The sequence below is a fragment of the Otolemur garnettii genome, unplaced genomic scaffold, assembly GCF_000181295.1.
Source record: "Otolemur garnettii isolate 467f Iridium unplaced genomic scaffold, OtoGar3 scaffold00039, whole genome shotgun sequence".
Lineage (NCBI taxonomy): Eukaryota > Metazoa > Chordata > Mammalia > Primates > Galagidae > Otolemur > Otolemur garnettii.
The window spans coordinates 10556337-10579598 of NW_003852434.1; the positions used below are offsets into that span (position 1 = coordinate 10556337).

General features: G+C 38.0%; 1 protein-coding gene across 1 annotated transcript in view; it reads right to left on the bottom strand.

The window, feature by feature from the left end:
* Positions 1 to 23262, bottom strand: part of FRAS1 (Fraser extracellular matrix complex subunit 1) — a 430037-nt gene that overhangs the window by 126350 nt on the left and 280425 nt on the right. Inside the window, exons 27-29 of the mRNA XM_012805310.2 lie at positions 21301 to 21385; positions 18149 to 18475; positions 5038 to 5191 (exon numbers count right to left, since the gene is read on the bottom strand). Coding sequence (XP_012660764.1) covers positions 5038 to 5191; positions 18149 to 18475; positions 21301 to 21385 — 566 coding nt within the window. The remainder of the gene's footprint in view (positions 1 to 5037; positions 5192 to 18148; positions 18476 to 21300; positions 21386 to 23262) is intronic.

Below are 23262 nucleotides of genomic sequence, written 5' to 3' on the forward strand. Positions count from 1 at the left end.
TGAGCTTACGTAATCTCTGTTAAGTCTTTGTACTTCAATAGTAAAATGAGAAAAATAGTACATATTTTATAGGTGCTTAAAAAGAATATTGGTCATCTTTACTGGTATTTCTTTCTTTTTTTTTTTTTATTGAATGGTAACTGTGTACATTAATGCACTTCTGGGGTACGGTGTGGTGTTTTCACACATAATCCGAAACACTTCCATCAAACTGGTTTGGTATTTCTATTTAATCCTCTGAATAATTCTATCATCATCCCCCTTCTACAGATGAAGTTCTCTAGGTTCAGAATTCAGTAACGGCTGGTGGTCACACGACTGACTTTGGATTTGAGCCTGAAGCGCACATTCTGGCTCGTGAAGCTCTGGAACCAATTAGCACCATTTTGTGTACATGACCCAGTGTTCACTCTGCTAACCCGCTGATCATGTTTTCTCCTCCTCCACCTTTAAACTTTATCAGAAACGAGGCCAGGAAATCTAAGTCTAAGCGCTACCCTCACTAGCAACCTGTTTTTATTGCTTATTTCTCACCTAAAGCTACTTTCTTCTTAAGGTGAGATAAAAAAATACAGAGGTGTTATAGAAACAATTAAAATTTCACAAGGAGAATGTATCTTCAAATGAAGACCAAGAAGAAGAATGGATAAACTGCTGAAAACAGAAGTTATATTTTCATGAAAAAGTATCTAACAGTAAATCTGAGGCAACCTTACCACTCTGACAGTGAAAGAAAGGGGTGTGTTTGTGTGTGTGTGAGAGAGAGAGAGAGAGAGAGAGACAGACTGTCTATTGTGTTCTGGGAGAGGATACCTAGATCTTAATACACTAGACATATTAGACAATTGATAGCACATTTTCATTACCTTAGAGAAATATGTTTTCTTACTCAAAGCCAACACTCGTTCTAATATTTATATGCACTAAATTCAAGTTAAAAATGAGCATAATATCCTGCATGGTAATGAAATACTGAAACAAGAGGAAAACATCACCACTCTTCTTTGCATAATCATGTGTAGAATCAACTCACTTCAGCCTTTTCTTTCTTGTATCACCTCTCATTTGTATCTACGCCAAAAATTCCATTACCCGCCTTACCCTGGTTCAACTTCTGCTCCTAAGATGGTGTTAATAAAGTGCTTTTCCTGGATGTGGACTGTTTAAGAATGTGAGAAGTGCTGCAAAATATTCTGAAAGGATTTCCACCAAAAAAATGTAGACAGTAGAAAATATCCAAATGCCGATTTCCTGGCTTCTCGCTTTATAATAGAAAAGCAAAACAGAATCTTCCTAAGAAGGCCTAATGAGATAAGCCTATGTCCACATAAAAACCACTTCCGTGCCATAGGAATCATAGGATATTGGCTAATTCCACTAATTTCAATTCAATAAGTAGGCGCTGAGTGGCTGTGAGGTGCTAATTACTGTTCTAAACCCTTTAGGAATAGGGGGATTCAAAAATAAACAAGACACAGTTCCTACTCTAAAGACCAGCCTGCAAATCACTCGGGAGCCACTGTGAGATTTTTAGTAGGTGAATGGCATGAACCAGTTTAGAGCACACAACATGTGACCAGAGTCTAGAAAGGACACGGCTTGAAAGTGTCACTGAGGCAGCTGGACTTTATTCTATGAAAGCGGTGACAGTAGTTAACATGGATGTAGACAGTGGGACCAGCTCTGAAGCCACTGCAAAATCCAGAGGTGAGATGGAGACTTGAACTAAGGTAACAGAGGTAAGATTGGACAAAAACAAACAACACAAGAGTTACCAAGGACGTGGAAGCTACGAGCTTGACAAATAGGACTGTGGAAGATGAGAGAGGAAGCAATCCTTTCTGCACACACCATATGAGCTATTTCTGTCTGGTTCTGTTCCTTTCCAAGGTCAATGCTTTGCAAAAAGCCTAAAGCCCAACTTGAGCACTTTAAAGTAATGAGGGAGTACAAAGCAAGGGTTCCACAAATCCACATCATTAGGACAGATGGATGTAAGTAGATCTGTGTTAAGTGGGTTTCTGGTTCCCACCACCTTTTTCACTCTTGAATGGTTCCTAGGACAACATGATTTGGTTATTACTAGTAGGGAACTGTAGACACACAGATTATTTTCACAGGAAGAATTTAATTAAGAGAGTTATAGCAGAAAAGTGTCACAATAAAGCCTGGTGGCATTTATTAAGCTGAAATGGAAAACTTTTATCTACTTAAAAACCATTTAATCCAGCACTGTTTTGTTTCATGCTGAATGGAAGTTAAGCTGTTTCTAGGAAATGTGGGGGCTTAATTTTTTTGGCTTTTAATGATCAAGATAAAGGCAGAAAATTTAATACATCAAAAGAGTCAAAGATTTTTAGAGATGAAAAGGACTCAGAAATTATCTACTTTAAGATAAGGAGTTGAAAATATGAGCTGAGGAAACATTAATGACAAATGGAAAAGAGTAATAGTAGAAAAATCCAGCAGGCACCACTTTAACCAAGGGATCAAAGTGATCAAAGTCAACATCACAGTAATGAGACACAGCGACGTTATGTACCCCCGATGTGAGAAAGCTGCAAAAAAGGCATGACCTTAATCTAATCATGAGAAACCATCGGACAAATACAAATTGAGTGATTTTCTATAAATGTCTCAACAGTTTCCAGGTCATAAAAGACAAAGGCTGAGGAGGTGAAACAGAATGGAGGAAACTAAGGAGCCACGGCAATTAAGTGCAATCTGGGATCGCAGATCGGATGAGAAAAAGAGCATTAGTGGGATACTCAGCACAATTTGAACGAGCTGTATGGATTAATTAATTGTTTGTATCAATGTTAATTTCTAGGGTTGAATATTCTGTAGCTATAGTTATGTAAAATATTAACATTAAGAGAAGCTGGGTAAAGGGTATTTAAGAGCTCATTATACTATTTTTTGCAACTTTTCAGTAAATCTAAAATTATTTTTAAATAAAAAGTTAAAAAAAAACCTATAGTCCCAGAGAGCTCACTTGCCTTCCTCCGGGTTCACACTGCTATAACAAAGAGACCTCAGCTAGACTGGCTGTTTTATCCTTATAATACCAATTCTTGATTAGGCTGTAGTTTTCAATGTCTTTGTGGATATTGGAATTATTTTTAAATTATGTAAAACTTATTTTTTTAACCTCACTATAGAAAATACATATTTAAAAAACTGGATAGCCCAGAAGCAAGTAGTCTTCGTGTTCTACTATTTACTATAACTCATGAGGTTTTACTTTTAATAAATACAATTTTTATTTTTAGATGATTAATTTATTAATTTTTTAAAAAATCTACCTGTTCTTTTATTTTTATAAGATTTTGCTATTTCTTACAGTTTTAATTCCTTCTTTTGTGTATTGAGATCATTTTAATATGCTTATCTCATAGTTTTTATAAGATTATTACTTATTTGAAATTCTTGGGGTTTTAACTTTGTTTGTTTGGTTATAGTAGCATGCATTGTTTCCTCAGAGGTTTCATAATTTTATTTTATTATTTATTTATTTTTTTGAGACAGAGTCTCACTTTGTTGCCCTGTGTAGAGTGCTGTGGCGTCATAGCTCACAGCAACCTCTAACTCAGTGGTTCTCAACCTTCCTAATGCTGCAGCCCTTTAATATAGTTCCTGTGGGTTGCAACATACTCTTGGACACAAGCGATTCTCTTGCTTCAGCCTCCCAAGTAGCTGGGACTATAGGTGCCCACCACAGTGCCTGGCTATTTTTAGAGGTGAGATCTTACTCTAGGCTGTCTCACTAGCTCAGGCTGGTCTTGAACCTGTGAGCTCAGGCAATCCACCCACCTTGGCCTCGTAGAGTGTTGGGATTACAGGTGTGAGCCACTGTACCCGGTGAGGTTCTGTAATTTTACATTCTGAGTTAATCTGCAGTGGCCTTCTCTGGGAATCCTTGTGGGCTACTCTTGAGGGTGGGCCTTGTGTAGTAGTTTCTATAAAGAACTGAAGAAATATCATTGGTCTGGGACTAACTTTTATACAGTTGGCCATAAAGTTCATGTGCAATTTAAAATTGCACACTATTTTAAACTGCATATGAACTTTATGGCCACCCTGCATTAGTATCTCAGCTTTGGGTTTCTTGGATAAGGCACGCAGTGTAATTTACAGATCTGCAAGAGAAATAGGCTTGAAGTTCTTAGTTCTCAATGGACTTTTTGCTCCACTCTGAGCCTGGGAAACCCAGGCAGAGTTCTCTATGATCTTGCTGGGCTGGTGAGTTTCCTATTTTCTATTCTGTTCCTCTAATTGAAGGTGTGTCCTTCTAGAGTCCTGCTTTCATGCAAGATCTTAATTCCAATGCCCTGTCTAGGCACAAGCATTAAGTCTCAAGCCTCCGGGCCACTGAGACACCTGGCCCCTGTCAGGGAGCAATGTCATTAGCTCATAATCGGACTGATGTTCAGTGCCCTCTTTGCTGCTGGCATCTGGAGATGTCTATTTTTGGAAGGTCAGCTATGAGCACCTTAGAGGTGTTGCTATATTTTCACCACCTAGCATTTCTAGGTGGTGAAAATGGGACATTTCTCAGGTTATCACACATCTTAATACTTTGCTGGAAGTAGGAGTAACAATAGAGAACAATGAAAATGTCTTTGTGTATTTTTGAAAACATTTCATCAAGAAGAATTCTAATAACATTCTGAAAGGGATACCAGATGGAGTTTAAGAGCCTGACCTTTGAAATAAAACTGACCTATATTAGCTAGGTGACTTTTAGCAAGCTACTTTTAGCCCAGTTTTCTCATCTACAAAATGAAGCTGTTCTGAAACCCAAATTAAGTTTAAGGTGTTATAGGTAATGTGTTTATAAAACTTAGTATACTACCTAGGGAATGTGTACTGTGTGACAGCTATCATGATTAATCTATTTTTAGAGGGGATGTGTAAAGTGTCAGAAAACTCAGTTCATTAGAATTGCAATCTTGCTGCCTGGCATTGTTCAAAGCAAACCCCAGACTGCTGAATGCAAAGGTGAAATTGTGCCCAAGGGGGAAAAAAAAGAGTTACCAAACTTGGGGTGGTCTTGTGTAATCTCATAGATGATTTCTTCAGCGCTGGCCCCAGGGGCTTCAGCCTGTAAGATTCTGTTGGTGATCTGCAGCATGCCACCTTCTGGAACCCACACCATTGAATTAGCCACAAGCCGAAGACTTCTGTCATCCTAGAATAAGAATAAAGTACAAAATTAGGACCAAGCAAAACAAGGAAACATTAACCTTACAAGCATAAGCCACCGGGTTCTATTCTTCCTAAAGATCATGTAATATGAAAGAGAGAGTCACAGCTCTAGAGTCCCACTACAGACTATGTATATTATTACCTGCAGCTGTGTGCATGCTTATCTGTGTATTCACATATGTATATACCCTACTTTTTATTTTAGTTTATCATGAACAAATTACTGATGCTGCTTAGGAAAATTAAGTCCTTTCATTTCTTTCTTTCATCTGTCCATTGACCTATCCTTCTAGCCTCTCCCTCCACCCATATTCAGGAATTATTCATAAAGTACCTAGCATCTGCCAACTCCTCTGCTAGGGGCCTGAGAGATATCAGGCTGTCTGAAGCAAAACTTTGACTTCAACTCTGGCTGGAACTTATAGTCCAGTGGGAGAGACAGACACATAAATAATTAGGATGCTTCACGAGTGATGCACTATGAGAAGCTTGAGCAGGAAGCTGTGGGAGGATATGGAAGGAAGCCTCAGGAAGATTTTCCTAAGAAAATATCATTTCTTTCTTGAATAACAAAAAAAATGGGCTTTCTAAGTAGAAAAGTGGTGAAACAGATTCTGACAGAGGGGTCCAGCCTAAGCAAAGGCAAAGATGTAAGACAATGTCCAGTGTGTGTTTAGTAAAATGTCTAAGCATCTGGTGCTCTTAGAGTTTAGGGAGCCAGGGGAGAGCATTGATGAAAGGTGATGTGTCTTACAGAAAATTAGAAGAAAGGAGAAACTATGCTAAAAGTCTTGATGTATTTATAGGTGCTAGAAAGTCAACAGTCTCCAGGGAAGGAAATGAGATGATCAGATAGAGGTTTTAGAAAGACAAACTCTAACAGCAAGAGCTAGAGTTGACTAGCACTGGGATAATCTAGAGGTACAGAAAACACTTAATAAACATCATCTAATGGCTCAGGGGAGATAAAGTGAGGGCCTGTGACAGGATAATTATAGTGGAAAAGTCAACAGTAAATCCAAATACAGATTCCAGAAGTACTACAGAAGCTGAATTGACAGGATCTGATGGTCAATGAGAAATGAAGCAACAGTTAGGTGTTAACAGGCTGGTGGAAATCACCCATTTAGTACTCCTGAAAAGGCAAACATTTTAATTGCTAAAACTAAAGTCATGGAAAAGTGTCACCATTCCTGTTTTATAAGGTATACACCCAAGTCTTGCAAGGCCTCTTAATTGGCATTTTCCATAAAATGGGATTAGTGAAGCTGCCAAGTGTTTAGTTTTCAGTTTGTTTTTATGCTTCAAAAATTAGCAAATCTGATATTTTAAAATAGGACATTTCAGACGAGAGAATTTTCTAAATTATTACTTTCAAATATGCCAATAAGCAGAACAGAGCAAACCATACTGTCAGGAGAATATTCAGAAGAGAAAAAACAACCACCATTCTTTTGCAGTCATATGGTACTTGACCATTTCCTGTCTCAGAAGGCAGGCACGGCTATTGTCACCATATACTCTAGGAAACTGAGTCAAACAGTGCCCATGAGAACAGCAGAAAAGGCACTTTATATCCTTTCAGAGAATTTGCTTCTTTCACAACAGACATAGCACATTATTTATAAAATATCAAAAATGTGCCCATAACTTTTCATGTGATCAACCAGAATACTGGAGGAAAGACTTTACTAACTCTGATAGCGTTATATATACACTATGATATACTTGGCCTAGGTTTCTTAATTGTTAGGAATCTTTTCAACAGCAGCAGCCTAGTCAACTTTGATTTTGGTTATGGAGATCAGTTATATGCCACCAAACACATTACTGGATTGAATAGGCAATGTAGATTTTCATATTCCAAGAAAGTGAGTACTATGATCTGAGTGCACATATCCAGATGGCTCTCCCATTGTATCTCTATCCTGACTATATTCTATAAGAACAATTTTCTATGATTCCTGTGTAAGAGTAACTTTTTAAGAGACAGTACACTTTGTGACTTGGTGCTCAGAGACCAGCAGCTCCTGGAAGCTTATTAAGAAGTTCAGAATCTTAGGTCCCATCACAAACATTCTGAACCAGACTTTCTGAGTTAGAATCTGCATTCTTCCTAAAAGATAGTTAGTAACTATACTAAAGTATAAGAAAAATGGCCCAGGATAGAGATCACAATGGTTCTAGAGTGGTTCTCCAGAAAGTTCATGGATGGGCCTTGTAGAAGGATAATACATGCTTTCATTTTTAAATTATTTGTTCACTGTAATTAAGAAGAAACAGATGACATTTGCTATCTAAAGAAAAATTATAATTTTGGTGGATCAGCAAGATGGCAGAATAGGAGGCTCCAGCTCTCAATCCTCACAGAAATATTAATGTTAAAAACCACCCACAGATGACAACACTTTAATGAGAACCTGTAAGTTCAGTTGAAAAATTTCAGCACCCTGGTGGAACAGAAAAAAGAAGGAAAAAAAGAAATCTAAGAATAGATGCATTGAAGAGGGTAAGAAGAACCCATACATAACACCCTTCTCCAAGACAGCACAACTCAGTGCCAGGATAGACCCCTTCATTGTACAATTTCTCCCACAAAGGAAAGTGAAAGTGAAGTAAGTGCCCAGCTTCCTCAGCCTTGCCTTGTGCAATGGTACCAAAGAGACTCATTCCTGTCTCACTCTACCCACAATACTAAGAGGACTGACATGTCCCATCAGCTGTCTGGGGACAGGTAGGAGCAGGAAAAGGGGGCAGGGCTCACAGCAACCACCACATAGATCTCAAAAAACAGCTCTGACTCCCATTAATTGGCTTATGGAGCCCAGGAATCCTATCCATAAACCCCATAAGATGCCTCACTTGCAGACCCCCCCCCCCATCTAGCTAAAAAGTATCCCTGAAGACTTTGTGCATCCCCCTCCTATAGCAAGTGCTCCATGCTTCCTTGCAGATACTGCATGTAGTCCTTGCAGATGGCACACAGGAGCCCTCTCAGACAGCACAGAGATGCAAAAAGCCACTTGACTATTGGATTGGGAGGAGACATACAACCTTGAAAACTTTAGGGCACTGCCTTGGAGAAAACAAATATAGGCTCTCAGCACACTCTGGCATTGTGGGATCAAGAGAAGGCACAAAATCCTAAGAATTTCCCTAAACAGGCAATAAGAGGAGTGGAGTGGGCACATTCAGAGAAAAGGTTTGAGAGATCTTCAAAATCTTTAGCTGAGATAAGTGATGAAGGTCTTTTTTTCCTGAATCCAAATATTAAAAACTAGAGGTGACTTCTTTTTCAAATACAAAAACAGCAATGTAGCCTTCAAGAAACATGAACAAAAAGTCAAGAAAACATGACATCACCAATGGAACAAAATAAACCTCTAGCAGTTGACCCCAAAGAAATGAAGATCTATGAACTGCATGACAATGAGTTAAAAATGGTCATTATGAATTGTTTCTTAGCCTTTTGGCTAAGATCAAGTATAAAATGACCATTGTAAAGCAGTATAAGTTTAGACAACCAAACAAAGTCAGGGAAATAACACATAAAGAAAACATAAAGTTTAACAAGAGGTAAAAACCATAAAAAGAACCAAATAGAATTCCAGAGCTGAAGAATATAATGACTGTACTGAAAAAGAAAAAGTATCCAATGTACACACCCCTATTATGAAATTATGAAACTAATTTATACCTTTTATATGAAAGCTATAACCTAATAACAGCCTAAGAATATGGGGAGAGGGGAGGGGGGAATGGGTGGAGGGAGGAGGATTAGAGGGATCACTTCTGAGGTTTATCGTATAAGGGTACAAGTGAATCTTTCTAAGAGCAGAATGTGAACGTTTTAAAATAATAACTAAGAAAATGACATGAAGGCTATGTTAACCAGTTTGATAGAAGTGTTTTGGATTGTGTGCGAAAACCCCACACTGTACCCCAGAAGTGCATTAATGTACATAGTTACCATTCAATAAAAAAACAAACAAACAAACAAAAAACTTTAGCAGCAAACTCCATCAAAAAGAAGAAAGAATCAGTAAATTTATAAACAGATCATTTGAAATTATCCATTCAGGAAAAGAAAGAAGAAAAAAGAAAAAGAATGAAAAAGACTAAAGAATGCCTACAAGATTCAGGGACAACATCAAGTAAACTAACATACTCATTATGGGAACTCCAAAAGCAACAGAGAAAAAGTAAAGGAAAAAAAAGCTTATTGAAAAAAAAAATGACAGAAAAATTTCCTAATCTGGAGAGAGAAATTAACATAAAGATCCATGAAATTCAAAGAAATCCAAATAGATTGAACATAAGGAAGTTATCACTAAGACAAATCCAATAAAATTTTCAAAATTCAATGACAAAGAGAGAATTTTTAAAGCAGCAAAAGAAAAAAGACTTGTCATATACAAGAGAACCTCACATGTCTATCAGTGAATTACTCAGCAGAAACCTTATAGTCCAGGAGAGAGTAAGATGATATATTCAATGCTTTTAAAGCAAAAACTGCCAAAGAAGAATAATTCACCAGGCAAAATAGTTATTCAGAAATGAAGGAGAAATAAAAAATTTCCCAAAGAAAAGCAGGTATTTATTGCCACTAGTCCTGTCTTAGACAAAATGCTAAAGAGAGTTCTTTAAGTTGAAGACAAAATGATACTAATTAGTAACACAAAAACACATGGAAGTATAAAACCCACTGATAAAGTTAAGTATACTGATGAAGTCAGAATAGCCTAATACTGTAATGGTGGTATGTAAATGGTATGTAAATCACTTTTAACTCTAGTATAAAAGTTAAGGGGAAAAAGTATTACAAGTTATTAGAACTACAAAATTTTGTTAAGGGATACACGATACAAAAAGATATAAATTCTGACACTAATACTATAAGATGGTTATGGGCAGGGAGAAGCAAAAGTAAAGAGTTTTGTTATGTGATGGAAAATAACTTATCAGCTTAAGACAGACTATTAAGATATTTTATGTAAGCCACATGGTTATCACAAGGAAAAACCTTCAGTGGATAAACAAAAGAGAAAGAGAAAGAAATCAAAGCACACCACTACAAAAAATGACCATCAAATCACAAAAGAAGACAGTAATCAAGAAAGGAAAATCATACAAAATAGTCAGAAAACAATAAAATAGAAATAAGTAAGTCTTTATCAATCAATAATTACTTTAAATGTAAATGGATTAAATCCTCCAATCAAATGGCAAAGAGTGGCTGAATGGATCAAAAAAAGAGACAAGATCCAATTATGTACTATCTATAAAAGATCTGACTTTAGACTTAAGGATAATAGAAAAAGAGAACAGGCATGCATATGCTTAACAGTAGACAAAACAGATTTTAAGTCAAAAAAGAGTCATAAGAGACAAAGAAGGTATTATACATACAATAATAAAGGAGTTGATTCATCTAGCAGATATAATAATTGTAAATATATATACATATAGCATTGGAACACCCAAATATATAAAGCAAATATTCCTAGAACTGAAGTGAAAATAGAAATATATTAATAGTAGGGGATTTCAATATCCCACTTTCAATAACAGAGAGATCATCTGGACAAAAAAATCAATATGAAAACAGAAGACTTAAGCAACATTCTAAATCAAATGGTCCTATACAGAACATTCCCTCCAATAGCAAAAGAACTCTCAAGCACACATGGGACAACAGTCTTCAGTTCAAAAGCTGGTAAGCTACAAAACAAGTCTTAACAAATCTGAGAAGAATGAATTCATTCTTCTTCTGAATTCAGAAGTCCTAGTCAGAGCAATTAGACAAGAGAAAGAAATAAAAGGTATTTAAATTGGAAAAGAAGAAGTTAAATTTTCTCTATTTGTAAATAACATGATCTTATGTACAATAAATGTTAATGACTCCACAAAAAAGTTAGTACTAATAAATAAATTCAGTAAAACAAAATCAACATGTAAAATCAGTGGCATCTCTACATACTAGCAACGAACTCTCTGAAAAATTAAGAAAATCAATCTCATTTATAATCTTATCAAAAGAATAAAATAACTAGAAATAAATTTAACCAAAGAGGTGAAAGATCTCACATTGAAAACTAGAAAATATTGATGAAAGATATTAAAGAAGACACAAGTCAATGGAAGGATAGCCTGTGTCCATGGGTTGGAAGAATTAATACCGTTAAAATGTTTATGTTGCCCAAAGTGAACCACAGATTCAATACAACCCCTATCAAAAGAAAAACAGAAATAACAATCCTAAAATTCATTTAGAACCACAAAAGCCCCCAAATAGTCAAAGTAATCTTGAGCAAGAAGAACAAAGCTGAAGGCCTTACACTTTCTGATTTTAAATGATATTACAAAGCTCTAGTAATTAAAGCAGCCTGGTACAAGTATAAGAACAAACCTGTAGATCAATGGAACAAATAGGGATCCCAGAAATAAATCCACGTTTATGGTCAGCTAATTTTTGACAAGGGTGCCAAAAATACAAAATGGGGAAAGGAGGAAGGGATGGTGTCTTCAATAAATGATACAACTGGATATTCCTATGTAAAGGATTGTAATTAGACACTTCACTTACACCATAAACAAAAATGAACTCAAAATGGATTAAGGACTTAAAACTTTCAGAAGAAAACAGAATAAAAGCTCCCAGAGATAGGTCTTGGCAACTACTTTTTTTTTTTTATATGACACTGAAAGCACAGGCAACAAAAGCAAAAATAAACAAATGAGGCTATATCAAATTAAAAAGTATCCACACCACAAGGGGAATAATCAACAAAAAGAAAAGGCAATCTACAAAATGGGAGAAAATATTTATAAAGTATATACCTGGATAAGAAATTTGTAACCAAAATACGTAAGGAAAATCTACAACTCAATAGCAAAATCTCAAATAACTCAATTAAAAACTAGAAAAATGACCTGAATAGACATTTCTCCAAAGATATATATAATCAGCCAACAGGTATATGAAAAGGAGCTCAACATAAATAATCACGAGAGAAACGCAAAGCAAGACCAGCTCACACCTGCTGGGATGGCTACTGGAAACAAAGGTAGGTGTTAGTGAGGATGTAGAGAAATGGGAGCCCTGGCACACCACTGATAGAAAAGCAAACTGGCATAGTCTTAGAGAAAACTATATGGAAGTTCCTCAAATAATTAAAAATGAACTGCCATATAGTCTGTAATCCCATTTCTGGATATAGAGTCAAAGGAACTGGAATCAGTGTGTTGAAGAGAGACTTGCGCTCCTACGTCTGTTGTGGAATTATTCACAATAGCAAAGATGTAGAATCAACCCAAGTATCCATCAGTGGATAAACAGATATACAGGAGAATATTATTCAGCCTTAAAGAAGGATATCTTGCCATTGGTGACAACACAGACAGGCCTGGAAAATACTGGGCTAAGTGAAATAAGCCAGACACAGAAAGGCAAAAACAGTATGATCTCACTTATATGTGGAATCTGAAAGCGTCAAACTCATAGAAGCAGAAAGTAAAATAGCAGTTGCAAGGGGCTGGGGGAAAGGAGCACGGGGAGAGGAATGGACAAAAGGGACAAAGTTTCAGCTACTCAAGATAATTAAGCTCCTAAGATCTACCAATATTATACAGCATAGTGCCTATAGTTAACAATACTGTATTGTCTACTTAAAATTTGCTAACAAGGAAGACCTTATATGAAGTGTTCTTATTACAAAAATAAGAAAACAAATAAAATTAATAAAGGGGACAGGAGGAAACTCGGGAGCAATGAATACGCCCATGACCTGGATGATGCCAATGCTTTTGGGCTATATACTTGCCCCAACTCATTGAGTGGCATGCATTAAGTATGTAGAACTTTTTACATATCAATCATACCTCCATAAAGTAATTATTTTTTTTTTAAAGAAGTATGAATCTCCCCTTTCTGTGATGAGTATTTTTTTTTCCTGTTGTTTTATTTTGGGACAGGGTCTAGGGAAGATTCAAGAGCGATGGAGAGAAGGGTATATACTATCTTTTCTACAGCTATGGTATCCAAAAAGTCAAATTTTAAAATAATTTCCCCAATGGTTCTGACATTTTAGAATTTTTTTTCCTTCTTATAGCTTTTTCTTTCAACACAATGGTGTATATATCTCTGTCAGCTCAAGATATTAGCTAAATTACCAGCTGAATAATCTGTCCAGTAACGCTTTATATATCCTCCAGAGCACTACATTAGCAGGCAATAAAAGCCCACCAAGTAGAACTGGGGGCATGATTAAAACACTGCTTTAAATTAAATAGTTCTTCTAATTCATTTCATAGCACAATAGGCACACAGAAATGTTCATAATAAAACGTAGCCATTACATATCATACTACAAGTAAAAATAATAATGTTATAAACCAGAAGTAAGTGCATGAGCCTCTATCTTTTGGAGAAAAAAAACCTCACAAACAAAATACAAATCTTCCTTTACCACATTAAAAGTTGAGCCATAAATGACTAGGTTTTACCTCAAATGATAGTATACCCCAAAACCAGGCTAAAATATTCAAGGTGAAAAAATTTTAAATTTCACTAAATAGAAAGTGACTTACAGTTGGACATAATAGCAACCCTAACATTTTACTTATTCTATAAAAATCTGCTGTAATTTGCAAGAGTTCAATTATACCAGAGCTTTAAAATTTAACCTTGTAGGACTTGTGGACTTCAGGGAAGTGGCATGTGGGGTGCTGGATATAAGGTGAAATTTACCAGCAAAAAGAAAGAGGAAAAGATAATTGGACTGTTTTTGTGTTTATTAATATCTGCATGAGCTTCAGAAGCTTGCTACTTTAGATCAAGCAAATAATAACTTTTCTCACGTGGATTTCCACTTAGATATGTGTATGTTTGAGACAGGGTCTTACTCCATCACCCAGGCTAGACTGCAGTGGCATCATCATAGGTCCACTGCAACTTCAAACACCTGAGTTTAAGCAATCCTCCTGCCTCAGCCTCCTGGGTAGAACTACAGACGTGCACCACCACACCCGGCTAATCTTTGCTTTTTTTTTTTTTTTTCGAGACAGAGTCTCACTTTGTTACTCTGGGTAGAGTGCTCTGGTGTCATAGCTCACAGCAACCTCAAACTCTTGGACTCAAGGGATCCTCTTTCCTCAGCCTCCCAGGTAGGTGGGACTACAGGCACCTGCCACAACACCTAGCTATTTTTTAGGGATGGAGTCTCGCTCTTGCTCATTCTGGTCTTGAGCTCATGGCCTCAAGTGATGCTCTCGTCTCAGCTTCCCAAAGTGCTAGGATTACAGATGTGAGCCACTGTGTCTGGCCCAGACTTATTTTTAATCAACAAATTTTGACTCATCTCTTTTCTTATGAGACATCAAACTGAATAAGGTAAGCAAGGCCTCAAATATAGTGAAATCCTAACATGTATAAGGATTTATTTATTTATGACCTAGACTCTTATTCATTTTATTAAAAAAGCATTTTTTGTGCCATTAATACTCTCATAAACATCATTATCATTGAACTATGTCCTTGCAGTTCAACCATTGAGAGGTAGGAATCAATGAAATTGGGAGAAAACACGTGAGAGCTTCTTAGCTGTTTATGGGCCTTACCACAGATAAACGGCAAGGAAGGACCCTGAGCAGAAGTTTCCACGTAGTTCATAGCATGACTCTTGGGGGCTTTTAACATTAACGCATTACCCAGTTGCAGAAAATAACTGCTTAGAGCACAACAAAGGAGGTTAGAAACACTGTCAGGTTTATTGCCAGAGTAGAAAAAGGGTATTATTTGCAGAGGCAGCTTAATTAATGAAAAAGAAGTCAATTCCTTGAAAGCCCAGTAGTCAAGAGAAGCCCACCAATAAACATGACGTTTCCCTGCCCACATTTTAGCCATTATTAGACGTCAATTGCTTTAGAATCCTATCTCTGGCAGGCTTGGGTTTGGTAATCCACCCAATTAATGAAAGCCTGCTCAGCAGAACACTCTTTACAACTTTTAAATCTTTTTCCCCCCTCCTTCCCTCAACAGAACATGTTTCAAACTCAGTCCTGGCTCTATTTCCTCCTCAGCAACTCAGCATAAGGTTGGAGATGGCAGTCAATGATAAAAACATAAGTTTGGGTGAAGTGAGGTTGAATTTGAAAAATAAGGGTTGAACTGACAGCTCCTCTACTCAGTCCCAGATGGGCCATGCCAGCACCAGCTGAGGTGCCTTGGGGCTTCTCATCTGACGCAGGAGATGGAGTGGAAGGCAGGGACACAGGTGCCAGCCTCACTCAAGCCCCTATATCCGTCCAACAAAAATGTACTCAACTCCTACGATGAGCCTTGCTCAAGACAGTAAGTCTGGAATAGTCCCTCTTCTCACAAAGCCTTCTTTTTCTGTCCCTTTTTATCTACCTTGCCAGGTTAAGTTTTCAGTTCAGTTAGGATAAATTCATATGTCACACACTAGGAATTAAACCAAAACCACCTGTCATTCCATTTAAATCATCAGCTAGACATCAGCCAATAATTGGCCTCGCTCCAGATTTAATACATCGGGAGCCACACGGGGTAAGTACCTACATGCCCATCCTCAGAAATGGCTATTAGAACAAAATCAATCATGTCTGACCCCACTTCTATTGGAAGCCATACCAAGTGAGGTATTTTTTTCTTCTTGGCCCCACTAGACTGATAAATACCCTCACTTGTGATGAGGTGTGGTAGGTTCATAGGAAAGATTACAGGAGGCACTTGGGGTTCAGCCCGCTTGGATAGAACACTGAGAAAATAACTACATTGCTGTTTCCATTCTATCCATTAAGGAGATAAGAATTTATGTGACCAAAACATGGAAATCATGGTTGGGTGGAGGAGGCAGACACACTTGAGCTGAAATCACAGCTCCAGCACTGAATACCTTTATGAAATGCCTGTTTTTAAATCTCGTTGCACTTTAATTTCCTTTTTGGAAAAATTGGAGATAATAACTGGATAAATATCATAAAGTGATTGTGAGGATCAAATGGAATAATTTCCATAAGCTTTAGTGCCCAATAAATGTTAAAACCAAAAAACCTTCCACCCAGAGAATTTCTGTTAGAAGAAATAAGGTTAAATAGTCTCTATTCTAACTTTCTTCACTAAGACAGTGTAAGTATTAGTAGAATAGATTAGCTAAAGTATTTTGAATTCCTAAAAGGAAAAATGGTATATATTTGTATTATATTATCATTATAGTCAAATTTATTATTAGCACATCCTGATGGAGGCTGAGGTTACTGGTTTCATTAATCCATCACAGATCACTTGGATAGGTAAGTGCAGCATTCGGGGAGACAGAGGGATGGAAAGGAGAAGCTAAACTCCCTTCCAGGAATCACAAACAGACACAGTAAGTACCTGTGTGACTCACAGTCATCAGGCTGCAGGGATTCCAAACTCTGTGTCTTGTACCCATTTTTCTTTGTTTTGTTTCTATAGTTGAAACAGCTAAAATCCTATAAATGCCCTTCAATCTTGAGCCATTCCACAAAAAATGACTGTGATACACTGAACTGAGCTTTCAACACCGAGACTCAAACCCAGTACAAAGGGCAGCTGTTAGAGTAGCACGGAAATCTTGTAGCCTCCTCTGGAAAGAAACCAAGAAGAAAGAAAAGAAAACTCTCCCTGCCTATTTAGACTTCATCTCTCCAGAACTAAGCCTCATCTCCCAGAGCAATTGCAAGAGGGTGATAATTAGCTACAAGGTGGCTATCTGCCAACTCTGTCTCATAACCAGCCTTCACTTACTCCCGTACTCTCATGCCACCATCATGGTTTTCAGCAGCTAAAAATAATGAGACAGGAAACAGAGGAATTAGCTGTTCATCTTCATGAGGCTCAATTGCAGATTTTGAGTAAGCAATGGTGAGACAGTGACAATGACTTTAAACTATCCTCAGCCGATCCATCTCTCCAGCTAATGATACCTCAGTAGGCAGTGATATTTGAAATAAAAAGTTTTCAAAAATTTATATTTCCCAGTCTACTACCATGAGAAAGACTTACTCTCAATGCACCTGATAAAAGGGTTTTCAATGAAAACTATCAAGTTTTATAAATGATTTCCACAGGTCTCTGTAGTCTAGCATGGGTTAGTCTAGTACTTCCTAAAGTGTCATAGCCATCTCAGCTTGAGTAGCCAAGGACATTTTATGTGATACATTGACAAAATTTTGTAGAATGTTAATGCATTAATTTTAGTATTTTAGAAACAAAGTATATTTCTACATTAAGCCCATGATTTCACAAGTGTTATTTATTAAGAGGAAGCCACAATAAAAGAAGTGCTTCGAGGACAAATATGAAGTAAATGATAGTACAGGTGCTTGTGGATCTGGTAAAATCTACAAAGGTGGCTTGCCAATGACTTAGGCCGAGCAGCAGAGCTCTTTACTGAGCCCCTACTCCCCACACCAAAGAGCCCTATAATTACGAAAAGAGTTTGCACATCCTACGTTAGTTGGACTAACAGGATGGCTGATCTCACCCTTTCAGATATTAAGATTATCTATGAACTTCACAGTTCATGAGCTGTTCTGAAGGGCAGATAAAACCAGGGATACTTTTTGATTCTTAGGATTTTACTTAGGAGACAAAAGGAGCAGTGGATAATAACACATTTATTCATAGCAGTAGGTCAACAAAAATGGTTCCAAAGTGTCACATTTTTGTAGTGAACACGGGCCAGTACTTTTACATCAAGGATGCTCCTAATAAAATAACAAAATATATACTGCCACCTATATAGTGCATGCTTATTAAGCACCTTCATAACAGGCTATATTTGAATAAAGGAATAACTGCCTATATCTTAACTTTATGAGTAATGTAGAATAACATTTTTACTAGAACTTCACATCTAGATGCTAGGAAACTAACGCTTGGAATAACACCTACCTTGGGCTCGGTCTTCACGTGGAACAGTATATTTTTGAAGGAGTGTCCATCGCTGGCCTGTAAGACTGCAGCATCGGATGTGCTCTCTGAGCCATCATGGGCATAGTGGAGAAGGCCCCTGGAGAGTTCATCCAGCTGGAACTGATAGACAGGGGCTGCATGGGACTGATGCATCTGGAGCAACTGGCCATGAAGTGGAGGATCAAGCACTTGGACGACCACATCTTGTGGGTTGTCATCATCTCGGATGTCAAGCAGCTGGCTGGTGATGGTTCCCGTCTCTCCCCTGCTAACATGGAGAACTTCATTTCTCAGCACATAGGGGGCCTGTGGAGTTGAAGGGAAGGAGGGGAAGTCATTTAGTAAGGAAAGAGAGGATAATCCAGGGGACTAAATATCTGATGTCTTTGAAGAACCTACTAGTGCTCTAGCAAAGTGTCACACTGTTCCATGGTGACAGTGTTTGTCAGAGGTGAGGTCTGTCATAATAAGTCTTCCCCTTTCCTTCTGTCTGAGGCCCACGCGGCACCGCCCGCTCCACAGTGTCCGCTTTCCATAATTGTGGCAAATGAGGTTGCTTCACACCTCTGGGGTCTAGAAGTTTCTCAAGCCACTTTAAGACTTAGTGAGAAGCAAGTGATGAGAGCTGTTTGCTTCTAAATCTCTGATTTCTAAGCTTTCCTGATTTACACTATATCCCAAGTACACTATATCCCATGAACAAGAGGCATGGGAGTTCTGGATTTGCATTTGGAAGGTAAGCACTTGACTCCAGCATAAGCTGCAGTGTGCTGGTTCAGAGTAAGATTCATGCTATTTCTGGCTCCTCTTAGTCATTTTCTCCAGGCTTGCTCATCCAAATCTTGATCGAGCCCCACCCCAACTCAGGTTATAAAGACTGACAAGTCCAGGTGAGTAAGGCGACCACCTGTTCCTGGGTAATTCACGTGGCACTGCTGATACAGTGAAGTTTAATGTGTTTTCCTTAGGACTGTCAGGTTTCCTCCTGCCAACTTGAGTAAGCAGATAAAACATTCTTTCATAAAGATAAAAGTTAATGAACCACAACAGAAAAAAGAAAAGTGAGGCCAGAAGCCAAAGAAAACATTATCTCAGCTTTTTATATCGTTTAAAGTTTAACCAGTTAGGACTTTTCTCAATACAATACCTGCTTTAATCCAAAAAAATTTTTTAAACTACCCAAGCACTCTCCTGGCCACCTGGAAATTACAGTCTCTATTAAATTAATGTGTAACTAATGCATCATTATAATAACCACATAGTAGGAAATTAGATGATAGCTGCTCCTCAGAATCCTCATGTGAGAATTCTAAAGCTGTGATTCTACATAGGGGAATGAATGGCTCTTCATCTTCCTGAAAGAGGAAAGATCAAAGGTGACGTCCAAACCCATAAAAGGAAAAGACCAAATTAACTCACATGAGAAAATCTCAGGGATACTCAAGCCTATACTGAAATATCACAGTAATTTAAAGGAACAAAAATAAGTTAAAGTCCTTTTCTAAAATTCCATTTTTTTTTAAAGTTAAAATGGTAGAAATTTCCCATATAATAAAGTTAAAATATGCCCTCATTATCTGCTCACCTGATTATGAGAAAACAAACAAAACTCAAGGAACCATGGAGTGCAACACCCAGATTAGGAACACTTGCCGTGGCTACCTTATGTCTCTCCCTGGAATGATGCTCCCTGCCCAGACGGAAAAAACAAAACAAAACTTCTGAGTCTAAGTGCTGAGAAACATCTAAGCCGTAATTCCGAAAACTGATGTGGCCCTCTGGCCTGTATTTACAGAGATCACATGTCTTAGCTTTAATTAAAACAAAATTTTACTTTGGTCCATCTGTGAGATCAAATTATCTTGGTATCAGTTTCTACTCACTCTTAAACAAGTTATCCCTGATGTGATAATACCATGAGGAAGAGTCAAGCGGAGAGAAGGAAAGGGGAAGAAAAAAAATGAGAGTCAAACAGGGATCTTAATACCATTTGGCAGCCACTTCTGGTTCAAGTCCATGCTATTATCCTTGACCTAAGGACCTTCCATTTTTGGACCAAAGATATAAAAATATCAGTTTAAAAGCAATAATCTAGTATCCATTTTGAATCATGACTGACAGAATACTGAGATCCAAAATTGATTTGGTTTTGCTTCCCTGGACGGATGTCCCACCCCCAACAGTTTCTTGTTCTTCACAACATGTGGCTGTATCTATTTCTTGATTCTCTTTGTACATTCCAGCCGCCCAATCCCTCAGGCCCGGTTCTCAGAGCATCTACAACCACACATACTGTAGATGCATAAGAGCAACTCGACAGAGATGAACCATGAGAGATGAGCCCCAAGAGCCAGCACTCCGGCTTCACGGCGTCCACCGTGAATTCCTCCCCCCGGGTCTGTCTGAGGCCCACGCGGCACCGCCCGCTCCACGGCGTCCACCGTGAACTCCTACCCCCGGGGTCTGTGTGAGGCCCACGCGGCACCGCCCGCTCCACGGCGTCCACCGTGAACTCCTCCCCCCGGGTCTGTCTGAGGCCCACGCGGCACCACACTGAAGCTGCTCCTTCATGAAATGCTCTAACTGATGCCAATTCCACATATCTGAGGGAGAAATATTCCACTACAACAGACTCATTTACTTCAAAATAACTAAAATCAGAAACAGATTCAAATTTCAGAAAGGCTAATATCAGATTCAGTAAGATAAAGTGGGGCACCATTACATAATAGTTTAGACACAGACTCCATAGACAGATTTACTGGGCACAAATCTGGACTCTATTTTTTAGCCACATAACTACTGACGAGCTGCTTGACCTCCCTGTGACTCAGTTTCCTCATCTGAGGAAAAAATTGGGGATAATACTACCTTATAACATTGGCATGAGGACTGACTGAGTTACTTATGTGAAACATGAAGAGGGTACTATAGGTGTGTTAGTAATTATTGTGGCTGCTATTAATACTCAAAAATACTAAAAATCACTCCAGTGGCATTCATAAGGAAAATAAGACAAGATTAGTACTCTAGCTCAATCATTTCTGCTAAAACAGCAAGCACCTTGGTTTGTGCTTGAGGTTCAAATCAGCAGGCATGTGCAATTATTAATAGCTTGGCATTTTTATTACCTGTGTTGAAAATGCTTGTATGTTGATCAGCTGTGGTTCAGAGAAGAACTGCTGGTCGCTAATTTTCAGGAAAAAGTAACCTTTCCTGAAGAAGTCCCCAAAGGAAAAAGAAATGAGAAAATACAATCATTATGTTATTCTTTACAAAAATAAGGGTTAAAATATTTTCAGATAATGTGTAGATAAGAATTTGGATAAACCACAATAGTAATGTAACACTATAAATAAAAACTACCAAATAAAGATGAACAAAGTGAGATACAGGCAAAAAATACTGTATTCTTAGACTCCTTATAACATAATTATAACAATAATTAGGTAAAAATTTTGTTTCCTATTTTTCTAAACCATATATAAGACTGAAATATTAGTTGTCAGGTCAAGACAGGTTAGTAGTGTACTATAGGCCAATGGTTAAACTGTAGAATGGAAAGGAATCTTTTACGGTCTCTGATCAACAAACCCTCTCTCCAATTCCTGCCCAATTCATGTGACTGGGCCACAACAATAATGTTCAAAATGTCTACATTACATGATTATCCCTTCCCATTGTGGAAAGGATGAGGGAGGGAGGGTTGGCCCATTTTGTCCTAGAAATTTGGAATTGGCCTGAGAGCCAGCAAGCAGTCAGTCTCACCATTTAACTGTGGGGCAACTGGAGTCTACCTGTTGATGTGAGTCTGGAATAAGCCTGTCTGTAAGAGGGAGAGGAATGAAGCCTGTGTGGAGAGACATGGGGATAAGGGGAAAGTTGAAGCTTTCAGATTTGCCTTGGAGCATGGCTGTCCTTGGTGTCTGAGAGCTGAGCCACCTCTGCAAGATCACACGAGCTTTACTATTTTGCTTAATCTAATTCAAGTTGACTTCCATTATTTGTAGCCAAAGAGTCTAGATTAATAATAAAGTAAGGCTCATCTTCATGATGGTTCTTATTTCCTGTAAAAGTGCTATTCCAGGAGCTTCAGAGACTGCTAGAAAGGAAAGTTAACAATGTCTACCTTGAAAACCAAGCCAAAAACAGAGGTCGCTGCTGGCTGGTGAGATGTGTGACCAGTGCTTTATGGGAAGGGTTGAATTCTGGTGCACTATAGGTACTATTGGTTTAAAGGTTTTTTCAAAGGTGTTCTCAGAACCAGTTATTTATACATGAAAGAATGTGGACAAATCTCAAAAGCATTATAGCAAAAGCTAGAAACAAGAGACAAGACACAGATTCCGCTCACATGACATCTTCAAAGGACAAAATTAAAGGGGTAAAAAGCAGGCCAGTGGCGTCCAGGGACCAGGGGAATGGGATTAAAGGTAAAAAGGAAATTTTTTGAGTAACAAAACTGCTTTATATTTTGACTGTGGTTGTGGTCACAGGACATCAAGTCTGTACACATTTTTTAACTCTCCTAAAAGGGGGAATTTTAACCCTCTAAAACAGGGAATTTTACTGAATGCACAAATTATACCTTAATAAACCTAATTTTTTAAAAAGATATTTTTTGTCTACCTTCCCTTTGCAGCCGCCCTTCGTTTTCTGCCCTGTTTAAATAAATCCTGCCCCTTTCTACCACCACTTCCAGGCCTCAAGATGAAAAACTAATGAAAGCAGCAGAATGAACACAGCCGTGGATACTCCCAACCAAATAGGGAAAACTGATTTGGGGAGACACTGAGCCTCCAATGACAGTGTTCAGTGTCTGAACAATGCCAGCTTTTCATGGTCACTACAGCTACATTTATAGCTGTCTTGTACACCGTAGGACCATCGCAGACCCAACGGAGTCCCATCCTAAGAATCATGGTTGGTATACTCATGAAGACAAACACAACACACACTTATGTAGGCTGCCCTTTTGTATTATTCAGGGACTTAATTAGTTCATTTTTTCATGAATTTCTACGAGCCTCATTTTACCATTCCTCTCATTCTTTCTTTTGCTTGAATTTTTAGGTAAAGAAAATACAGAAGGA